The 19,488-nt window shown below is 36.7% G+C and overlaps 1 protein-coding gene across 1 annotated transcript in view; it reads right to left on the reverse strand.

Annotated features, from left to right (window-relative positions):
* The window catches only part of LUZP2 (leucine zipper protein 2), a gene marked incomplete at its 5' end in the record, with an annotated part of 475,562 nt that overhangs the window by 10,704 nt on the left and 445,370 nt on the right, over positions 1–19,488 (reverse strand). The window contains one exon of the mRNA XM_060105175.1: positions 13,764–13,856. Coding sequence (XP_059961158.1) covers positions 13,764–13,856 — 93 coding nt within the window. The remainder of the gene's footprint in view (positions 1–13,763; positions 13,857–19,488) is intronic.

The raw sequence follows: 19,488 nt of genomic DNA on the forward strand, positions 1-19,488 counted from the left end.
AGCTAATGGGTGGCGTTGTGTTCCTGTCTTGCTAGTTGTTTGGCATAGGGTGTCCAGCACTGTAGCTTGCTGGTCGTTGAGTGAAGCTGGGTGCTGGTGTTGAGATGGAGATCTCTGGAAGATTTTCGCTGTTTGATATTATGTGGAGCTGGGAGGTCTCTTGTGGACCAGTGTCCTGAAGTTGGCTCTCCCACCTCAGAGGCACAGCACTGACTCCTGGCTCCTCAATTTGGGATGATGTGTTGTCTATTCATGTATTCCACAGATGCAGGGTACATGAAGTTGATTGTGGAGCTTTAATCCGCTGCTTCTGAGGCTGCTGGGAGAGGTTTCCCTTTCTCTTCTTTGTTCTCACAGCTCCTGGGTCTCAGCTTTGGATTTGGCCCCGCCTCTGCGTGTAGGTCGCCGGAGGGCGTCTGTTCTTCGCTCAGACAGGACAGGGTTAAAGGAGCAGCCTCTTCGGGGACTCTGGCTCACTCAGGCCGGGCGGGAGGGAGGGGCACGGAGTGCGGGGCCAGCCTTTTGGGAGGTCTGGGGTCTTCTGCCAGCGTTCAGTAGGTGTTCTGTAGGAGTTGTTCCACGTGTAGCTGTATTTCTGGTGTATCTGTGGGGAGGAAGGTGATCTCCGCGTCTTACTCTTCCGCCATCTTACCCGGAAGTCTGAAATGAGTTTTTTAATGTTTATTACAGAATGATACTTTAGTACTTTTTTTTTTTTTTTTTTTGCTGTACGCGGGCCTCTCACTGTTGTGGCCTCTGCCGTTGCGGAGCACAGGCTCCGGTTGCGCAGGCTCAGCAGCCATGGCTCACGGGCCCAGCCGCTCTGTGGCATGTGGGATCTTCCCGGACAGGGACACGAACCCATGTCCCCTGCATTGGTAGGTGGACTCTCAAGCACTGCGCCACCAGGGAAGCCCTTTAGTACTGTTTTAATATTAAAAAGGGTAGAAACTAGAAAAGAAGTTCAAAGATTAAAAATGTAATGCTGGATCAAAGTGATGGCTCTGAATTCAGTTAACAGGGGAATAGAGGAGTGGGAGGGAGACAGGGTCTGACACTGATGCTTCCTAACCAGGCTCCTCTAGGCAAGTCACATTACCTCTCTGAACCATAATTCTTCATCCTTCACACAAAATAGTTAAAATTTTGAAACATGAAGCCCTAACTTCATAGTTTTATTCATTTATTTATTTTTAATTAATTAATGTATTTATTTATTTTTGGCTGCATTGGGTCTTTGTTGCTGAGTGCAGGCTTTCTCTAGTTGCGGCGAGCTGGGGGCTACACATCGTTGCACTGCACGGGCTTCTCATAGTGGTGGCTTCTCTTGTTGCGGAGCATCGGCTCTAGGTACATAGGCTTCAGTAGCTGTGGCATGTGGGCTCAGTAGTTGTGGCTCATTGGCTCTAGAGCACAGACTCAGTAGTTGTGGTGCACGGGCTTAGTTGCTCCGTGGCATGTGGGATCTTCCTGGACCAGAGCTCGAACCCGTGTCCCCTGCATTGGCAGGAGGATTCTTTTTCTTATTTTTTAATTAATTAATTTTATTTTATTTAAAAAAAATTTTTAGCTGCATTGGGTCTTCATTGCTGCGTGTGGGCTTTCTCTAGTTGTGGTGAGTGGAGGCTGCTCTTCGTTATGGTGCATGGGCTTCTCATTGCTGTGGCTTCTGTCGTTGCAGAGCACAGGCTCTATGCGCACAGGCTTCAGTAGTTGTAGCACGCGGGCTCAGTAGTTGTGGCTTACAGGTTCTAGAGCAACAGGCTCAGTAGTTGTGGCTCATAGGCTTAGTTGCTCTGCAGCATGTAGGATCTTCCCGGACAAGGGCTTGAACCCATGTCCTCTTCATTGGCAGGCAGATTCTTAACCACTGTGCCACCAGTGGCACATAATTTTATATATTCATAATTTCATAATTTCAGATATTTTGGAAAAAGTAACTTCATAATTTCATAACTTATGAAACTTCATAATTTTAGATATTTTGGAAAAATATTTACAAGCATCTGTTAAGATGACTATTTTGTTTGGTGCTGAAGGAAATGTCAATACTTTTATAGTCTCTGTCCTCAAATTGCTTATTATCTAATGCAGAATGAGAACCTTATACAAATAATCAACATGCAAGATGGACTGTGATACAGGATAAAATATGTGTATAAACCAAGTACTATGGAGACCCAGAGGTGAAAATCATTATGTCTCAGGGAAGGTAGGAGGGGTCAAAGAGTTATTGACCAATTTAACCTTTGTATTTGCACATCACTGTTTGGCGAATTTCCTTATAATAATTATCAACATGCTTACTGGGTTATTTGTATTTTCCAAATTATAAGTTAATCATTATTCTTATGGTTTCTATATGATTCCTGGTAAGAAATAATAATTAAGTTAACATTTTGCATGCTTTAAGTTAAGATGTTATAGGGCTTCCCTGGTGGAGCAGTCGTTGAGAGTCTGCCTGCCAATGCAGGGGACATGGGTTCATGCCCCGGTCCGGGAAGATCCCACATGCCGCGGAGCAGCTAGGCCCGTGAGCCACAGCCACTGAGCCTGCGCGTCTGGAGCCTGTGCTCTGCAATGGGAAAGGCCACAACAGTGAGAGGCCCGCGTACCGCAAAAAAAAAAAAAAAGAAAGAAAATTAAGATGTTATAGGAGGGTAAACATGGAAATTTATTATCTAATGTAAAAAGCAGAATTTTATTCTAAAGCCCTTAGGAAACTATCTATACTTCCCATGTAATCTGGAGGCATGCCTTTTCCTTCTTAAAAAAAAAATACCACAGTAGCACAATGAAGAATGCCTTGTATGAAGCCAACCTCTTCAGATGGTCTGATGGAATGTAGCCCAGAATGACAATGGTATATGGTCTCTCAGCCCAATTACAGCAGGGCATGTCTTGCCTAGAAAATTTTGTTAAGCTAATGTCTGCCAACGGCTTACCAGGGCATCAAATGACACACAGTGAATATTGGATATAATTGCAAACTAGGACTTTTTAAATCTCTGCCAAAATTGTTTTAGCATGAAAATGCTGGCATAATTTTCTACTCGCAGCTCTAGGTTTATTTCCTGCACATTTTCTCCTCTCATTTCCCTGGACAGAGCTTTGCTGTTGAATAAATTCCCTTTGGTCAGGGACTTGTAAGCAGGTGTGATGGCAAGAATCTGAGCAAGGAGTGCTTCCAGTGCTAAACATAAGCCACTGCTGCCTTTCGGTTCCTCAGCACATTAAGAAAAGTTAAGTGTGTGTGACCGAGAGCAGTCAGAAACACTGTAAAGCACATCTACATTGAATAGTAAGTCTCAATCCCTATGTGTAAATTAAAATAAAATGTTCAATGTCTTTAATTCTTGATATGCTATTAAACAATATGAGGCACATTTGCAAACTGCAGGAAAATGGGATGAAGCAGGTACATCCTTTGCTTTCTCCCTGTGACTCCAAAATTACCATTGACGCAAAGCTGCTTTCAAAGGAATTTCTTTTTTTCTTTTTTTTTGCTGTACGTGGGCCTCTCACTGTTGTGGCCTCTCCCGTTGCCTCTCTTATTTGGAAAATAAGCCCCTGTTGATTGCATCATTTGCAAATGTTTTCTCCCAGTCAGGAGGTTGTCTTTTTGTTCTGTTTATGATTTCCTTTGCTGTACAAAAGCCTGTAAGTTTGATTAGGTCACATTTGTTTATTTTTGCTTTTATTTCTATTGTCTTGGGAGACTGACCTAAGAAAATATTTGTACAATTTATGTCAGAGAATGTTTTGCCTATGTTCTCTTCTAAGAGTTTTATGCTGTCATGTTTTATATGTAAGTCTTTAAGCCATTTTGAGTTTATTTTTGCATGTGGTGTAAGGGTGTGTTCTAACTTCATTGATTTACATGCGGCTGTCCAGCTTTCCCAGCACCACTTGCTGAAGAGACTGTCTTTTCTCCTGTATTTTCTTGCCTCCTTTGTAGAAGATTAATTGACTGTAGGTGTGTGGGTTTAGTTCTGAGCTCTCTATTCTGTTCCATTGATCTAAATGTCTGTTTTTGTGCCAATGCCATGCTGTTTTGATTACAGTAACTTTGTAGCATTGTCTGAAGTCTGGGAGGGTTATACAGCCTTATTTATAATATCCGAGACATGGAAACAACCTAAGTTTCCAGGTGAATAAAGTGTTATATAGAGAGGAATATATATGTATATGAATATTATTCAGACAAAAAAGGAAGGAAGTCCTTCTATTTGTGACAACATGGATAAACACTGAGGGGATTATGCTAAGTGAAATAAATCGGGAAAAAAAAAGACAAATAACATTATCTCACTTACATATATGAAATCTAACAAAACAAAACAAAATAATCCCATAGAAAGAGATCAGATGGGTAGTTGTCGGGGGCATGAGGGGGGATTGGGAAAGTAGGTGAAGGTGGTCAAAGGGTATAAACTTGCAATTATAAGATGGATAAGTTCTGGGAATATAATGTACACCTTAGTGACTATAGTTAACAATACTGTATTGTATATTTGAAAGTTGCTGAGAGAGTAGATTTTAATTGTTCTCACCACACACACACAAATTAACTGTGTAAGATGATGGACGTGTTAACTAATTTTATTATGGTTATCATTTCACAATATATAAATATAGAATATCACTACTTTGTGTACCTTAACCTTACATAGTGTAATGTGTCAATTATATTTTAATAAACTGGGAAAGAATTAGAAGTATTATAAAAGCAAGAAAAATACACAGTCTGAGGAGATAAAAAAGCAATAAAGCCAGACTCAGAAATGGCAAATGTTTTGGAAGTATCAGACTGGGAGTTTAAAAATAACTGTGGCTGATATGTTAAGGGCTCTAAGGGGAAAAATGGACAAAATGCATGAACAAATGGGTAATATAAGCATAAGATGGACAAATCTAAGGATCAAATGGAAATGCTAAAAATAAAACAAAAACAAAAAAACCCCACTGTAACAGAAATGAAAACTGCCTTTGATGAGTTCATCAATATTCTGGACATTGCCCACTGAAAAAAATCGGTGAACTTGAAGACAGGTTGATAGAAAGGTACCAAATAGATGTAAAGATAAAAGGGTTTAAACAATGGACAGAATGTCCAGATTTGTAAAACAATTAGAAAACCTGCAATGTAGAGGTAATGGAAATACTAGAAGGATAAGAAAATAACAGAGGACATATTTGAAGTAAGAATGATAAGAGTTCCCCAAAGGTGATGACAGAACTCAATCACAAATCCTGGAAGATTAGAAAAACAAAATTACATCTAGGCATGCCGTCAAACTGCAGAAAACCACAGAGACATATTGAAAGAATCAAAAGGTGAAAACTTAACTACAGAGAAATAAGGATAGGAATTACTTCAGACTTCTACTTAAAAACAATTTAAGGGCTTCCCTGGTGGCGCAGTGGTCGAGAGTCCGCCTGCCGATGCAGGGGACACGGGTTCGTGCCCCGGTCCGGGAAGATCCCACGTGCCGCGGAGCGGCTGGGCCCGTGAGCCATGGCCGCTAAGCCTGCGCGTCTGGAGCCTGTGCTCTGCAACGGGAGAGGCCACAACAGTGAGAAGCCCGCGTACAGCAAAAAAAAAAAAAAAAAAAAAAAAAACAATTTAAGCAAGAAAAGATTGAAGTGAAATATTTAGTGTTAAAAAAATTGAAATATTATCCAGTAAAATTATCCGTCAAAAGTGAAGAAAAAATAAAGATCTCAGAAAAACAAAAACTGAGGGAATTTGTCACCAGTATACCTGCCTTTCAAGAAAAGTTAAAAGTTCTTCAGACAGGAGGAAATGATAGAGTTCAGAAACCCTGATCTACAAAAAGAGAGGAAGAGTATTCTAGAAGGAATAAGTCAAGGTAAAATAATGTTTTTATTTATCTTGTTCTTAACTGATGAAACGAATAACAGTCTGTTCAAAATGACAATACACCATGTATTTGGTAATTACAGCTTATGGTTAAGTGAAATGAATGACAGCAATGTTATAATAGAGGAACTGGAAATACTCTCTATATACTCTCTGTATAAGGTTGTTTCACAACCCATGAAAGATGTGATAAATCCAAAACAGTTACAAATTATGGCAGACATTAATCCAACTATATAAATATTCACTTTAAATGTGAAGGGTCTAAATATATCAATAAAAGACAGGGATTGTAAGAGGGGATAAGAGAAGAGCACACAACTAGATGTTGTATATAAAAAAACAACTTTAAATATAAGGACACAGATTGATTAAAAGTTAAGGGACTCAGAAAGATATTCCATGCTAATATTAATCAAAAGAAAGTTGGAGTAGCCATATTACCTTTGACAAAGCCAACTTCAGACCAATAAAAATATCAGAGATAAAGAGGGACATTTGTATAATAATACAGGGGCCAATTCTACAAAAATATATAACAATTCTTAACATGAATGCACCTAACAACAGAATGTCAAGATACATGAGTCAAAACCTGATAGAACTGCAAGGAGAAATAGACCAAACAACTATTATAGATTAAGGCTTCAACACTCTCTATCAATAGTGGACATATCAAGCAGGGAGAAAACCTCTAAGAATATAGTTGATCTGAACAACACTGCAGATAAAACGGACCTAATTGACATTTATGGAATACTTCATCAAACAAGAGGAGAATAGACATTCTTCTCAAAGTCACATGAAACATTTACCAAGATAGACTGCATTCTGGGCCATAAAATGCATTTGAACAAATGTAGAGTATGCCATGAGACTGCAATGAAACTAAACTAGAAATAAATTACAGAAAGACAGCTGATTGCTATACGGAACTCTCTGAATTATTGCTCAATTAGTCTGTAAATCTAAAACTGTACTAAAAAAACTTAATTACTTTTTAAAAGACACCATTAAGAAAATGAAAAGACAAGAAACATATGGAGAGAAATGTTTTCAAATCATATATTTGGTAAAGGATTTACATCCAGAATATATAAGGAATCTTACTACTCAACACTGAAAAGACAAACAGCCCAGCAGAGCACGGGGAAACTATTTGAATAGAAATTTCACCAAAGAAAATATATGACTTGCTAATAAGTATATACAAATATGCTCAAATTATTAACCATTAGGGAATTAACAATTAAGCCTGCAATGAAATTTGACTTCACACTCACTAGAATTTGCTTTTTAAGCAAAAATAACACCACAGTAACAAGTGGTGTCAAAGATGTAGAGAAAATAAAACTCTCATACATTCCCAATTAGGATGTAAAATGGTGCAGCCACCTTGGAAAAGTTTGCCTGTTTCTTAACCAGTTAAGGAAGAATTTACCATATCCCATGCTACTTCTGGGTATCTGCTCAAGAAAAATAAAACATATGTCCACACAAAGATGTTTATGTAAATGTTCATGGTATCATTATTCATAATAGCCAAAAAGTGGAAAAAATCAAAAAGTTATCAGATGGTGAATGGATAAAGAAAATATGGTAAAACCATATAACGGATTCTATTCAGAATAAAAAGGAACAAAGTACTGACACATATTATAATATGGATGAACCTTAAAGTCATTGTGCTATATGAAAGAAGCAAGATGCAAAATATCACACACTATATGATCAATTTATATAAAATTTACAGAAAAGGCAAATCTATACTGATAGAAACTAGGTTAGTGACTGTCTTTATAGAGATTAACTGTAAAAAATGGCATGGGGGATCTTATTAGAAAGATAGAAATGTTCTAAAACTGGACTGTGGTAATGGTTACACAACTCAGTAAATTAAATGAATAATTGAAATATATAGTTAAAATGTGTGATTTTTATAGCATGCAAATAACATGCTTTTAAAAACTGTGATATTTTTCACAAATAATTAGCTCCAATGTGCATTTTTGTCCATTCTAGTTTTTAAGAGAGTATGAACCTCTTCTGTTCAGAAGTAAATAAACAAAAATTAACTTAAAATTTCTCCTGTAGTAGTTTATTTTGTTTGAGAATAACAATATAATTGCTCCAGTCAGCCAACATGAAAATTGGGGTTCATATTAGACTTCATCCTTATTCCTGCATCTTTGCTTGAACACAAAGTCCTGTGTATTTCTCTTTTTGATATTCTGTTTATATCATGCTCTCAATTATTTGTTATTGGCTTCATTCAGGTCCCTATTTTATCTTACTTTTATTATTTAAAAAATTTTCTCATTTAGTAGTTTCTACATTTTTGAATTTCATAGAGCAGAAAAAGACATTTAAAAAAAAAAGAAATGGGAATAAATTTGCCAACTATTAATTTTGTCAAGTAAGGGCACTAAAGTAAAAATTTAACTCAACAACTACCATCTACTTTCTCTCTGTAGAAAGCTAAGTAACACTGATGGATCTCTGATTAAAGAAAAAAGTCTTTTATAAAAAACCTGATGTCAGTATTTCAAAACACACAAAATACACAAAATATAAATATGGAAAAATGATTGTATTAGGTTGTCCAGGGAAGCAGAACTAATAGAATATATACATAGATATTTAAGAGGAGTTTTTTTATGGGAATTTGCTCATGTGATTATGGAAGATGAGACATGCCATGATATGCCCTCTGTAAGCTGGAGAACCAGGAAAGCTGGTGGCATAATTCAGTCCAAGTCCAAAGGGCTGCGAATCAGGGGAGTTGATGTTGTAACTCCCAACCCGAGGCCAAAGCCTGAAAACGGGGGTGGGTGGCCTGCTGGTGTTAAGTCCCGGAGTTGGAAGGCCCCAGAAGCAAGAGCTCTGATGTCTGAGGGAAGAAGAAGGTATACATCCCAGCTCAAAGGGAAAGAGAATTTGTACTTCCTCAATCTTTTCGTTCTATTTCGGCCTTCATGGGATTAGATGATGCCTGCCATATTTAAGAGGGAAGATCTTTTCTTAGTCTACTGATTCAAATGCTAATCTCTTCTGGAAACATCCTGTCAGACATACTCAGAAAAAATGTTTTACCAGCTCTCTGGGCATCCGTTAGCTCAGTCATTTTGACACATAAAGTTAATCATCACAAATCTATCTTTTATCAACTTGGCACATCTATGCATCTTTTAACCATACTCAATCTCCAAATAAAGACAATAAGATTATACTTCTGCCTAACATGATAAAACTATCCTTCCTACAACAGAAAATGCACCAATCCCTTTATCAGAAGAGGAGGTAAATTTATTTTGTTTTTTCTTTATGAAATTGTTTTGATCTTATTTGGATACTCGATTAAAGCAACCCAAACTGGAGCTTGAGTCTCCAGTTCGTTAGAGTCAAGTTTAAGCTATTTTCACATTGCTGTATTGAAACGAACGCAATGCATTTCATGCTATTTAACACAAATCAGAATATTTTGGGTGAATTTAGACAAGCTGAGTAACAGCAGTTCTCATAGATCCAAAGATCCTCCCACTTTTTCCTGTAAGGTGGAGGAAGTCATCAGAATTATTCTCTTATTATTGGGGAATGCTAGAAAGGAACTATAGAGCTCTCCATGCTTAAGGTTAATTATACTCTGAGAACTATAGCTTGGGGAGATAATGGTCCACTAGCTCTCTCAAGGGAAGGCTTAGTTATGGATAAAATCACACATCAGCTTCCTGATCAATTTCACAGTCCTACATCTGTGCTTCTCTTATATATGGCTCCATAATAAACAAAGGACTCTGGGATGGACCCCCTCTAACTACTAGCAAAAGTCACATCATACTACTATTACAGAGCCTTATTTAGGCATTGCTGTCTTTAAATGCAAATATAACAGAGTCTGAGAAGCAGAAACTCTATTACTAAACAACACTCTAAAGGGATTATGTCTTATCTAAACCAATGTTTTTCAAATTAAGAATCACCTGGGCAGAGTGTTGTCAAGTCCACGTTATAAAATGGTTACCCTTAGTCCTATTTATTTAGAACTTACTGAAGAATTTCTCAAAATCTTAATTTTTAAAAACTCCTCACATGACTTTAATAATCGTGTACATGTGAAACACATTTTTTAGTAAAACTGGCCTGTACATTAGAATCACCTGGAGAAGTTAAATGATATATACAATTAATGTCTAGACTCCACATACCAAGATGCTGAGTCAATTTTTCTTTTTTTTAAATTAATTTTTATTGGATTATAGTTGCTAATGTGTTAGTTTCTACTCTAGAGCTAAGTGAATCAGCTATACATATACATATATCCTCTCTTTTTTGGATTTCCTTCTCATTTAGGTCACCACAGAGCACTAAGTAGAGTTGCCTGTGTTATATAGTAGGTTCTCAATAGTTATCTATTTTATACACAGTATTAATAGTTTATATATGTCAACCCCAATCTCCCAATTCATCCCACCCCACCTTCCCCCCTTGGTAACCATACTTTTGTTCTCTACGTCTGTGTCTCTATTTCTGCTTTGCAAATAAGATCATCTATACCATTTTTCTACATTCTACATATATGTGTTAATATACGATATTTGTTTTTCTCTTTCTGACTTACTTCACTCTGTATGACACTCTCTAGGTCCATCCACGTCTCTACAAACGACCCAATTTCATTCCTTTTTATGGCTGAGTAATATTCCACTGTATATATGTACCACATCTTCCTTATCTATTCCTCTCCTGATGGACATTTAAGTTGCTTCCATGTCCTGGCTATTGTAAACAGTGCTGCGATGAACACTGAGGTGCATGTGTGCTTTTGAATTATGGTTTTCTCTGGCTATATGCCCAGTAGTGGGATTGCTGGGTCATATGGTAGTTCTATTTTTAGTTTTTTAAGGAACCTCCATACTGTTCTCCATAGTGGCTGTATCAATTTACATTCCCACCAACAGTGCAAGAGGGTTCCTTTTTCTCCACACCCTCTTTAGCATTTACTGTTTGTAGATTTTTTGATGATGGCCATTCTAACCAGTGTGAGGTGATACCTCATTGTAGTTTCGATTTGCATTTCTCTAATTAGTGATGTTGGCATCCTTTCATGTGTTTGTTGGCCATCTGTATATCTTCTTTGGAGAAATGTCTATTTAGGTCTTCTGCTGATTTTTTGATTGGGTCATTTGTTTTTTTGATGTTGAGCTGCATGAGCTGTTTGTATATTTTGGAGATTAATCCTTTGTCAGTTGCTTCATTTGCAAATATTTTCTCCCATTCTGAGGGTTGTCTTTTCGTATTGTTTATGGTTTCCTTTGCTGTGCAAAGGCTTTTAAGTTTCATTAGGTTCCATTTGTTTATTTTTGTTTTTATTTTCATTACTCTAGGAGGTGGGTCAAAAAAGATCTTGCTGTGATTTATGTCAAAGAGTGTTCTGTCTATGTTTTCCTCTCAGAGTTTTATAGTGTCTGGTCTTACATTTAGATCTTTAATCCATTTTTAGTTTATTTTTGTGTGTGGTGTTAGGGAGTGTTCTAATTTCTTTCTTTTTGTGTCAGTTTTTCTGAGGTTGGTCCTGGTCATCAGTATTTTATAAAAACCCTCCATGTGATACTACAGTGAGGACAGGGCTAACAACTACTGATGTAGAATTGGAAAACTGATGTTCACAGCAATCTCATTAATTCCTACTGCTTACACCTGGCTTATCTCATTCATTTATATTACTCTCTTGGCCTTTAAATGTAACTGAGTCTACAGCCTATAAATATTGAGCACTCTTTGCACTAGAAAGTGTAACTGCTTGGAAGTAGAGATTTCAAAGACTAAAATCTAGGGAACTGAAATCAGGTTAGAGAGAGAGCATTCATGCTGGTATAGGTGGAGGCAGCTTTTTGAAGGGACCCAGATCGGGGCCTCCACCAAGGCAGTAGATGCTTATGGGACTTACTGAAGGGAGAGGAGCAGCTAGTGACAAGGAAGGACAACAAAAGTAGAAAGAGAGTGGAACAAACAAACAACAAATAAAGAATTTATGCCTCTCTCTTGACAAGAAAAGTAGACCAAAATATTGCTTTGGGGAATCTTAGCAAAACGTATAGAACTTTTCAGGTTTGCCTTCAGTGGGACTATTTTGTTTGTTTGTTAAGTTTGACGAAGTCCTGGTTCTTTGTCCTTTCAGATATTTTGGCCACCTCATGGTGTGAATGATTTGCTCAAGGCACGGATACACCAGTACAAGGGCAGGAAAAAAGCAACTGAATTCCTCCTAATCCAAGGGCTCAAAGCAGGACATTGAAGGATCAAGCCTGAGCATTACCCATAAGGGTGCAGGCCAGAAGCTTCCAAAATTCTTATTTATTTTTAATTTTTAAAAATTGAGATATAATTGACATGTAACATTGTATTAGTTTTAGGTGTACAACATAATGATTTGATATACGTATATACTGCAAAATGATTTTTTGGTAGTTTTAGGAAAGTATATCAAGAAACAAGGGCACTCTCCTTAAAATTAACCCAATGGTATTATCATTTAACTGGACATAAACATTTGAAAATCTTAACTATATCCCTAATTCAAACCAAACTCCTTAGCTTGGCAATCCAGTGCCCCTCCCACTTAAGTCCCAAATTATCTTCTTAGGCAACATCCCACCATTTTCTGTATGCTACTCTCTACTCATATTATTCAGATGTTTTCTTTTCCTTTTTTTTTCTTTTTGTGGTATGCGGGCCTCTCACTGCTGTGGCCTCTCCTGTCGCGGAGCACAGGCTCTGGACGCGCAGGCCCAGTGGCCATGGCTCATGGGCCCAGCCGCTCTGAGGCATGTGGGATCCTCCCAGACCGGGGCACAAACCCACGTCCCCTGCACCAGCAGGCAGACTCTCAAGCACTGCGCCACCTGGGAAGCCCACTCTATTCAGATGTTTTCTTGTCTCTGCAAATTCACTCACACTGTCAGAGACCTATCTGTTCTTCAAACTACAGCAAAAATGTTCCTTCCTGCCCCAAACCTTCTTGACTTCTTCCTTCCTTGGAAGTAAATTGCAGAATATTTTATTTCTACTTCTCACTAACCTTAAATTCTAAATTGTATGGCTTTGGAACATGTTTCATTATACAAAGATGTGAAGGCCAAATTGTTGAGAAATTTATATTTCTAAATTTACTTTGGCAGTCAGTAGAGGAAAAAGAGATAGACTTGTTTAACTTATGTTTCTATTCTGTCTTATTTCCTTTGCTATCACCTGATTTCTTTTCCATCATGAAGAGTTTCAGCAGATAATTTCCATTTTGTGAACTAGATTGAAGCCTAGCTTTGAATCTATTAAATACAGCTGTTGTCATTTGCTGTTCCTCAAGCCCAGACATGATAGATCTGTTATCGTGTCAAAGTTCCAGAACTAAAATTTCATTTCACTTATTACAAGTGAAAGCACAGAGTAAAAGTTCCATATTTCCTATTATCATTTGAAGGGTAAGAATCTCTCTTCCTCTAATGTAATGTCTCTATAATGCAGGGTTTATTTGCTTCTTGGGGAGAATATTATTGAATCACATTCTTTGTTTGGGGTTCTGTTTGTTTGTGTTTGTTTTTAATATTTTAATAGCTTTCTGTCATGTGATTGTGGGAATGACTCCCTTACCTCTCTAGCAATTCAAGTTCATAGCACCCCTAATTGTCTGATTACATTTCCTAGTGGAACACCTACATGATTCATATCTATCTGCATTTTCAAATTTAAAAGTACACTCTTTAGATAGTAGATATTACATATAAATAGAAAGTTTCATGGTGGCATAAACTAGGGTTGTTAAAATGCTTATGTCCTTGTTTTCATGCTGAATGTTGTTAAAAACATTTTAAATTAATCTTACAATTTGAGTATCGCACTCAGGGGTACTCAGATATTCTTCCTTTGTAGTCTCAACTTGAGAGCTCTCATGGGCTTCAGAAGTGGTTTGTTGAGCCTTGAGAGAGAAAGAGAGAGAACATTAAAAAAAGAGAGAAATAGATTCAACAGAGAGTTCCTAGGACTATTGTAAAGCATGATACAATGGCAACATCACACTCAAAGATAAAGAATAAAATGAAAAGTTATATATATCAGAGACCTTAAAAACTGTACCTTAAATATTAACTGTGAAATTAAATAATTTCTATTCAATTTTATATTAGTGCTGTCCAATGGGATTATTTTCCCACTGTAAATATTTATTTCTTGCATAATAAGCTTTTATTTTAAGGATCCTGGTTCCTCAAAAAAACAGGAATCCTATCGTTTCTCTTTATTTTAAGCCCCAGTATATCTGGGAAATAATAAGCACACATCTTGTTTTTTTAATAGGAAATAAGATGTTTTCTAACATCTCACTGTAATTTACAAGAGAGAATTATACTCACTCCAATGCTTCACTAACAAAGTACTGTTTTATATCTCCAGAAACCCTAAATATTATTATAAATTTCTCTGTGCTACTTTCTACACAGAAATGCCAATGCATACAATCCAAGTTAGGTCTTTGGAAACTTTATTCTTGAAATTAAATACTGACTAGATTAAAAAGAGGCCTGAAATAGGTACATTAGTTCCAGTAGGGTGACTTGTCCAAGTTGTTTCTACAATGAGACACTTCTTATGGTTCACATTCCTAGTCTTCTGAAGCACCCTCTGCTTCTGCCCATTCCCAGCTTTGTTACTTCTGTCTTCTCCTGGATAGTATGAGCTAGTGATGTTCTATCATTAAAGCTCCTTCATTTAACTTGGTAAGGTTCAATGTTGACTGCTTGTAATCACAGAGACTTGAATGATACTGGGAGTCAATCAATAAAATAAAACTGACAGTACAACATAAGGGCTGAGATAGAGGTTTGCCATTGAAACCAACAGGAAGGAAACCTAACCCAGCTAGGTAAGCTGTAAAAAATAACACCAGGTTCACCAATGATGGAGATTACATTTTAGAGTAGGTATTCAATATCTTCCTTAAAATATAAATATGCCCATATTGATAAATGTTAATGTGTGCTTAATTATATTTTCTTATGCAAATATTGTGTATTTATGAAAATGCTCCCAGATTTTGGTGGTGAGACTTAGGTAAGAAATATGTGCAGAATAAAAGGTTTTATCTATCTGTTTATTTATTATCTGTCTATCTATCTATCTATTTATCATCTATCTACCTATCATCTATCTATCTATTTTTGTAGGCCTTTGCTATTTTGGACAAAATATAAAAGGGACTTCATTTACAATTAAGTTCAGAAAGAGCAGGGGGAAAAGAATGACAGTGCAACTTTACTCCTCCATAAGTTTGCCAAAGGCTACCCTTGTGCTCATATATTAAACAACTGGGGTGCCTGGTTTGTCAATTTCTACATCTATTTAAGAAAGTTATCTCAACTCTGCTTCAGGAAAAAAAATTACATATATTAATCACTTTTAACAACTGGAGGAAATTATACATCACTTCACCAATGTGAGCAACAATGCATGAAAAGTTAAATTACTTTAAATACAAAACCTTAGTATTTAATTGCAGAACTGGTTGCATTAAGCGTAATACATGCAATCCTTAATGTAGGCATTTGCTATCAGTGAAATGGCTCCTTTTATTTTATTTTTTTAAATTTTTATTTATTTATTTTTGGCTGCATTGGGTCTTCATTGCTGTGTGAGGGTTTTCTCTAGTTGTGGAGAGCAGGGGCTACTCTTCTTTGCGGTGTGCAGGCTTCGCCTTATGGTGGCTTCTCTTGTTGCTGAGCACAGGCTCCAGGCACACGGGCTTCAGCAGTTGTGACTCCCGGGCTCTAGAGTAAAGGCTCAGTTGTTGTGGCACACGGGCTTAGCTGCTCTGCGGCATGTGGGATCTTCTCAGATCAGGCCTTGAACCCGTGTCCCCTGCATTGGCAGGCAGATTGTTAACCACTGCACCACCAGGGAAGCTCCAATGGCTCCTTTTAGAAAGAAACCTTATTGATTCTGATGAATTAACAAAGAATGGGAACTGATTTTGGGGAACGATAATGTATTTTGGAGTTAAAGAAATGTGAATTCTGGTTCTGGATTAGCACATAAATAAAAAAGGGCCTTAGACAATGTATACAAATTTGGAGGGCCTCAGTTTTCTGCTGCCCTGCTAAATTAGGTCAAGAACACCTAAATTGCAGTATGTTTTTTGTCCGCTTTTAAATTTTGTTTATTTGTTGTTTAGGGTAGTTTTAGGTTCACAGCAAAATTGATAGGAAGGTACAGAGATTGTCCATAAAGCCCCACCTCTCACACAAGCATAGCCTCCCCCATTATCAACATCACTCACCAGTGTGGTACAAGTGTTATCAAGGATGAACCTACATTAACACATCATAATCACCCAGTGTCCGTGGTTGATGTTAGGGTTCACTCTTGGGCAAAATTCTATAGGTTTGGACAAATGTATAATAACATATATCCATCTTTATGTTATCATACATAGTATTTTCATTGCCCTAAAAATCCTCTGTGTTCTGCCTATTCATCCCTACCCTCCTCACCCCTGGCAACCACTGGTCTTTTAATTTTCTTCAAAGTTTTTCCTTTTCTAAAATATCCACAGTTGGAATAATACAGTATGTAGCCCTTTCAGATAGGCTTCTTTCACATAGTAATGTGCATTTAAGGTCCCTGCATGTCTTTCTATGGCTTGATAGCTCGTAGCTCTTTAGTGTTGATTAATATTCCATTGTCTTGATGTACCACAATCCAGGAATAGGTGGATTTACTGGTGAATTCTATCCAACAATTACAGTGGAATTAATTAATATCTATCCTTCTCAAACTCTTCCAAGAAATAGAAGAGGAGAGAACACTTCCAACCTCATTTTATAAGTTTAACATTACCCTAATACTAAAACCAGACAAGGATACCATGAGAAAAGAAAATTGTAGGCCAATACTCTTCACGGACATGGGTGCAAAAATTCTCAACAAATCTTAGCAAACCAAATTCAACAAGACACTAAAAGTTTCAGGCACCATGAACAAGTAGGATTTCTTCCAGGGATGCAAGGATAGTTCAACATTCAGAAAACAATCAATGTGATACACAATATTAACAAAATGAAGGATAAAATCACATAATCGTTTCAGCGGACAGGAACAGCACATGAAAAAATTCAATATGCATTTATGATAAAAATTCTCAATGTGGGTATAGAGGGAATATACCTCAACATAATGAAGGTCATATGTGACAAGCCCACAGCTAACATCATACTCAATTGTGAAAAGTTGAAAGTGTTTCCTCAGAGATCAAGAATAGACAAGGATGTCCACTCTCTTCACTTTTATTCAACACAGTATTGGAAGTCCTAGCCAGAGCAATTAGGCAGAAAAAAGAAATAAAACTCATCCAAATTGGAAAGGAAGACATAAAACTGTCACTATTTGTAGATGATGTAATATTATATACAGAAAACCCTAAAAACTCAAAAAAACATTAGAACTAATAAACAAATTCAGTAAAGTTGAAGGATGCAAAAACAATGTACAAAAATCTTTTGTTTCTATATACTAATAACAAATAATTAGAAACATAAATTAAGAAAAAAATCCTATTTACAATTGCATCAAAAATAATAAAATGCCTAGGAATAAATGTAAACAAGGAGTTAAAAGACCTGTACACTGAAATGTAAGACAATAATAATAAAACTGCAGAAGACCTAATTAAATAGAAAGATATTCTGTGCCCATGGATTGGAGGAATTAATTGTTAAAATGCTTATACTACCTAAATCAATTCAGTGCAATCCATGTGAAAATTCTAAGGTATTTTTAAGGTAAGAATGAAACTGTACCACTATCTTACATCATACACAAAAATTAATTCAAAATGGATTAAAGACTTGAATGCAAGAGCTGAGACCATAAAACTCCTAAAAGAAAACTTAGGTGGTAGACTCCTTGACTTAGATCTTGGTGAAGATATTTTGGATCTGACACCAAAGCAAAGGCAACAAAGGCAAAAATAAATAAGTGGGACTACATCAAACAAAAAGGCTTCTGCACAGCAAAGGAAACCATGGACAAAATGAAAATGCAGCCAACTGAATGGGAGAAAGTATTTGCAAACCACATATCTGATAAGGTGTTAATAAACAAAATATATAAAGATCTCATACAACTCAACAGCAAAACACCAAAACAAAACAAAACAAACAATATAATTAAAAGTTGGGCCAAAGATCTGAACAGACATTTTCCCAAAGAAGACATACAGGTGGCCAACAGGTACATGAAAAGATGCTCAACATCACTAATTATCAGGGAAAAGCAAAGCAAAACCACAATGAGATGTCACCTCATACCTGTTAGAGGGTTTATTATCAAAAAGACAAGAAATAACAAGTGCTGGCGAGGATGTGGGAAAAGGGCACTCTTGTGCGCTGTTGATGGGAATATAAAATGGTGCAGCCACTATGGAAAACAATATGGATGTTTCTAAAAAATTTAAAAATAGAACTGCAATGTGATACAGGAATTCCACCTCTGGGTATTTACCCAAAGAAGATAAAAACACTAACTTGAAAAGATATATACAGCCCCATCAACCTAAGTGTACATCAATGGATGCACTGATAAAGAAAGTATGGTATATATGTATATACACTATGGAATATTCTTCAGCCACAAAAATAATGAAATTTTGCCATTTGGAATAACACGAATGGACCTTGAGGGTATTATGCTAAGTGAAACAAGCAGGCAGAGAAAGACAAATACTGTATTATCTCACTTTAAAAAAATACAGAAAAAGAAAATAAGCTCATAATTACAGAGAACAGATTGGTGGTTGCCAGAGGTAGGGTTTGGGGCATAGTGGGTGAAATGGATGAAGCGGGCCATACCTCCCTAGTAATGAAGACCAAAAAGATGAATGAAGTGATTGAAATTGTTATTTTCTTTTGTTGACTTAATTTAATTCTCAGGGGTCCTGACCAGTAAATGAGATCATGAGCATTTTAAAGGCAAGAACAATACCTTTTTCATCTCTATAACTTCTCACAACTAGCATCAAGGTGGACTAAAGGAAGATGTTTGATATTATCTAAAAGATTAGAAACGTCACAGAACTCTTCAGATGAGGTCTCATCTGAACTCTGTGAGGCTCTGGAATAAAGAATAAAGAAACTAAGACTTTGGAATAAAGAAACTAAGACTCTGAGATGTCCCTTGAGTCACCAAAATCAAATAGGTAGAGCCAGTGATTTAATCCAAGCTGTCAGACTCCGATTTCTTTGTTCATCCAACTCCATCTTGATACCTCTCTACTAGGTGTGATAGTGGTTGACAGGATTTGTCAACATTTACTACAAGCCCCCACTTCACTCTCAAATTATATAATAACTTTCCGCAGGGGCTCCAGTTTCTGTATTATGAGATACTGGTAAAAAGAAAGAGGACATCTATAGAGTATTCTTCGCCTTAGGGTCTAGTTTTCTAAAATATGCTTTAACTTCATTAAAGCATGCTTTTTGACCAAGTAAGTAATTGCTTTAAGAAAATTTAAAAATAATGGATGTAAAAGTTATGCTCTACTTGAAGAATACAAATACCCA

This window comes from Mesoplodon densirostris, chromosome 7 (assembly GCF_025265405.1).
Source record: "Mesoplodon densirostris isolate mMesDen1 chromosome 7, mMesDen1 primary haplotype, whole genome shotgun sequence".
NCBI classification, from domain to species: Eukaryota; Metazoa; Chordata; class Mammalia; order Artiodactyla; family Ziphiidae; genus Mesoplodon; species Mesoplodon densirostris.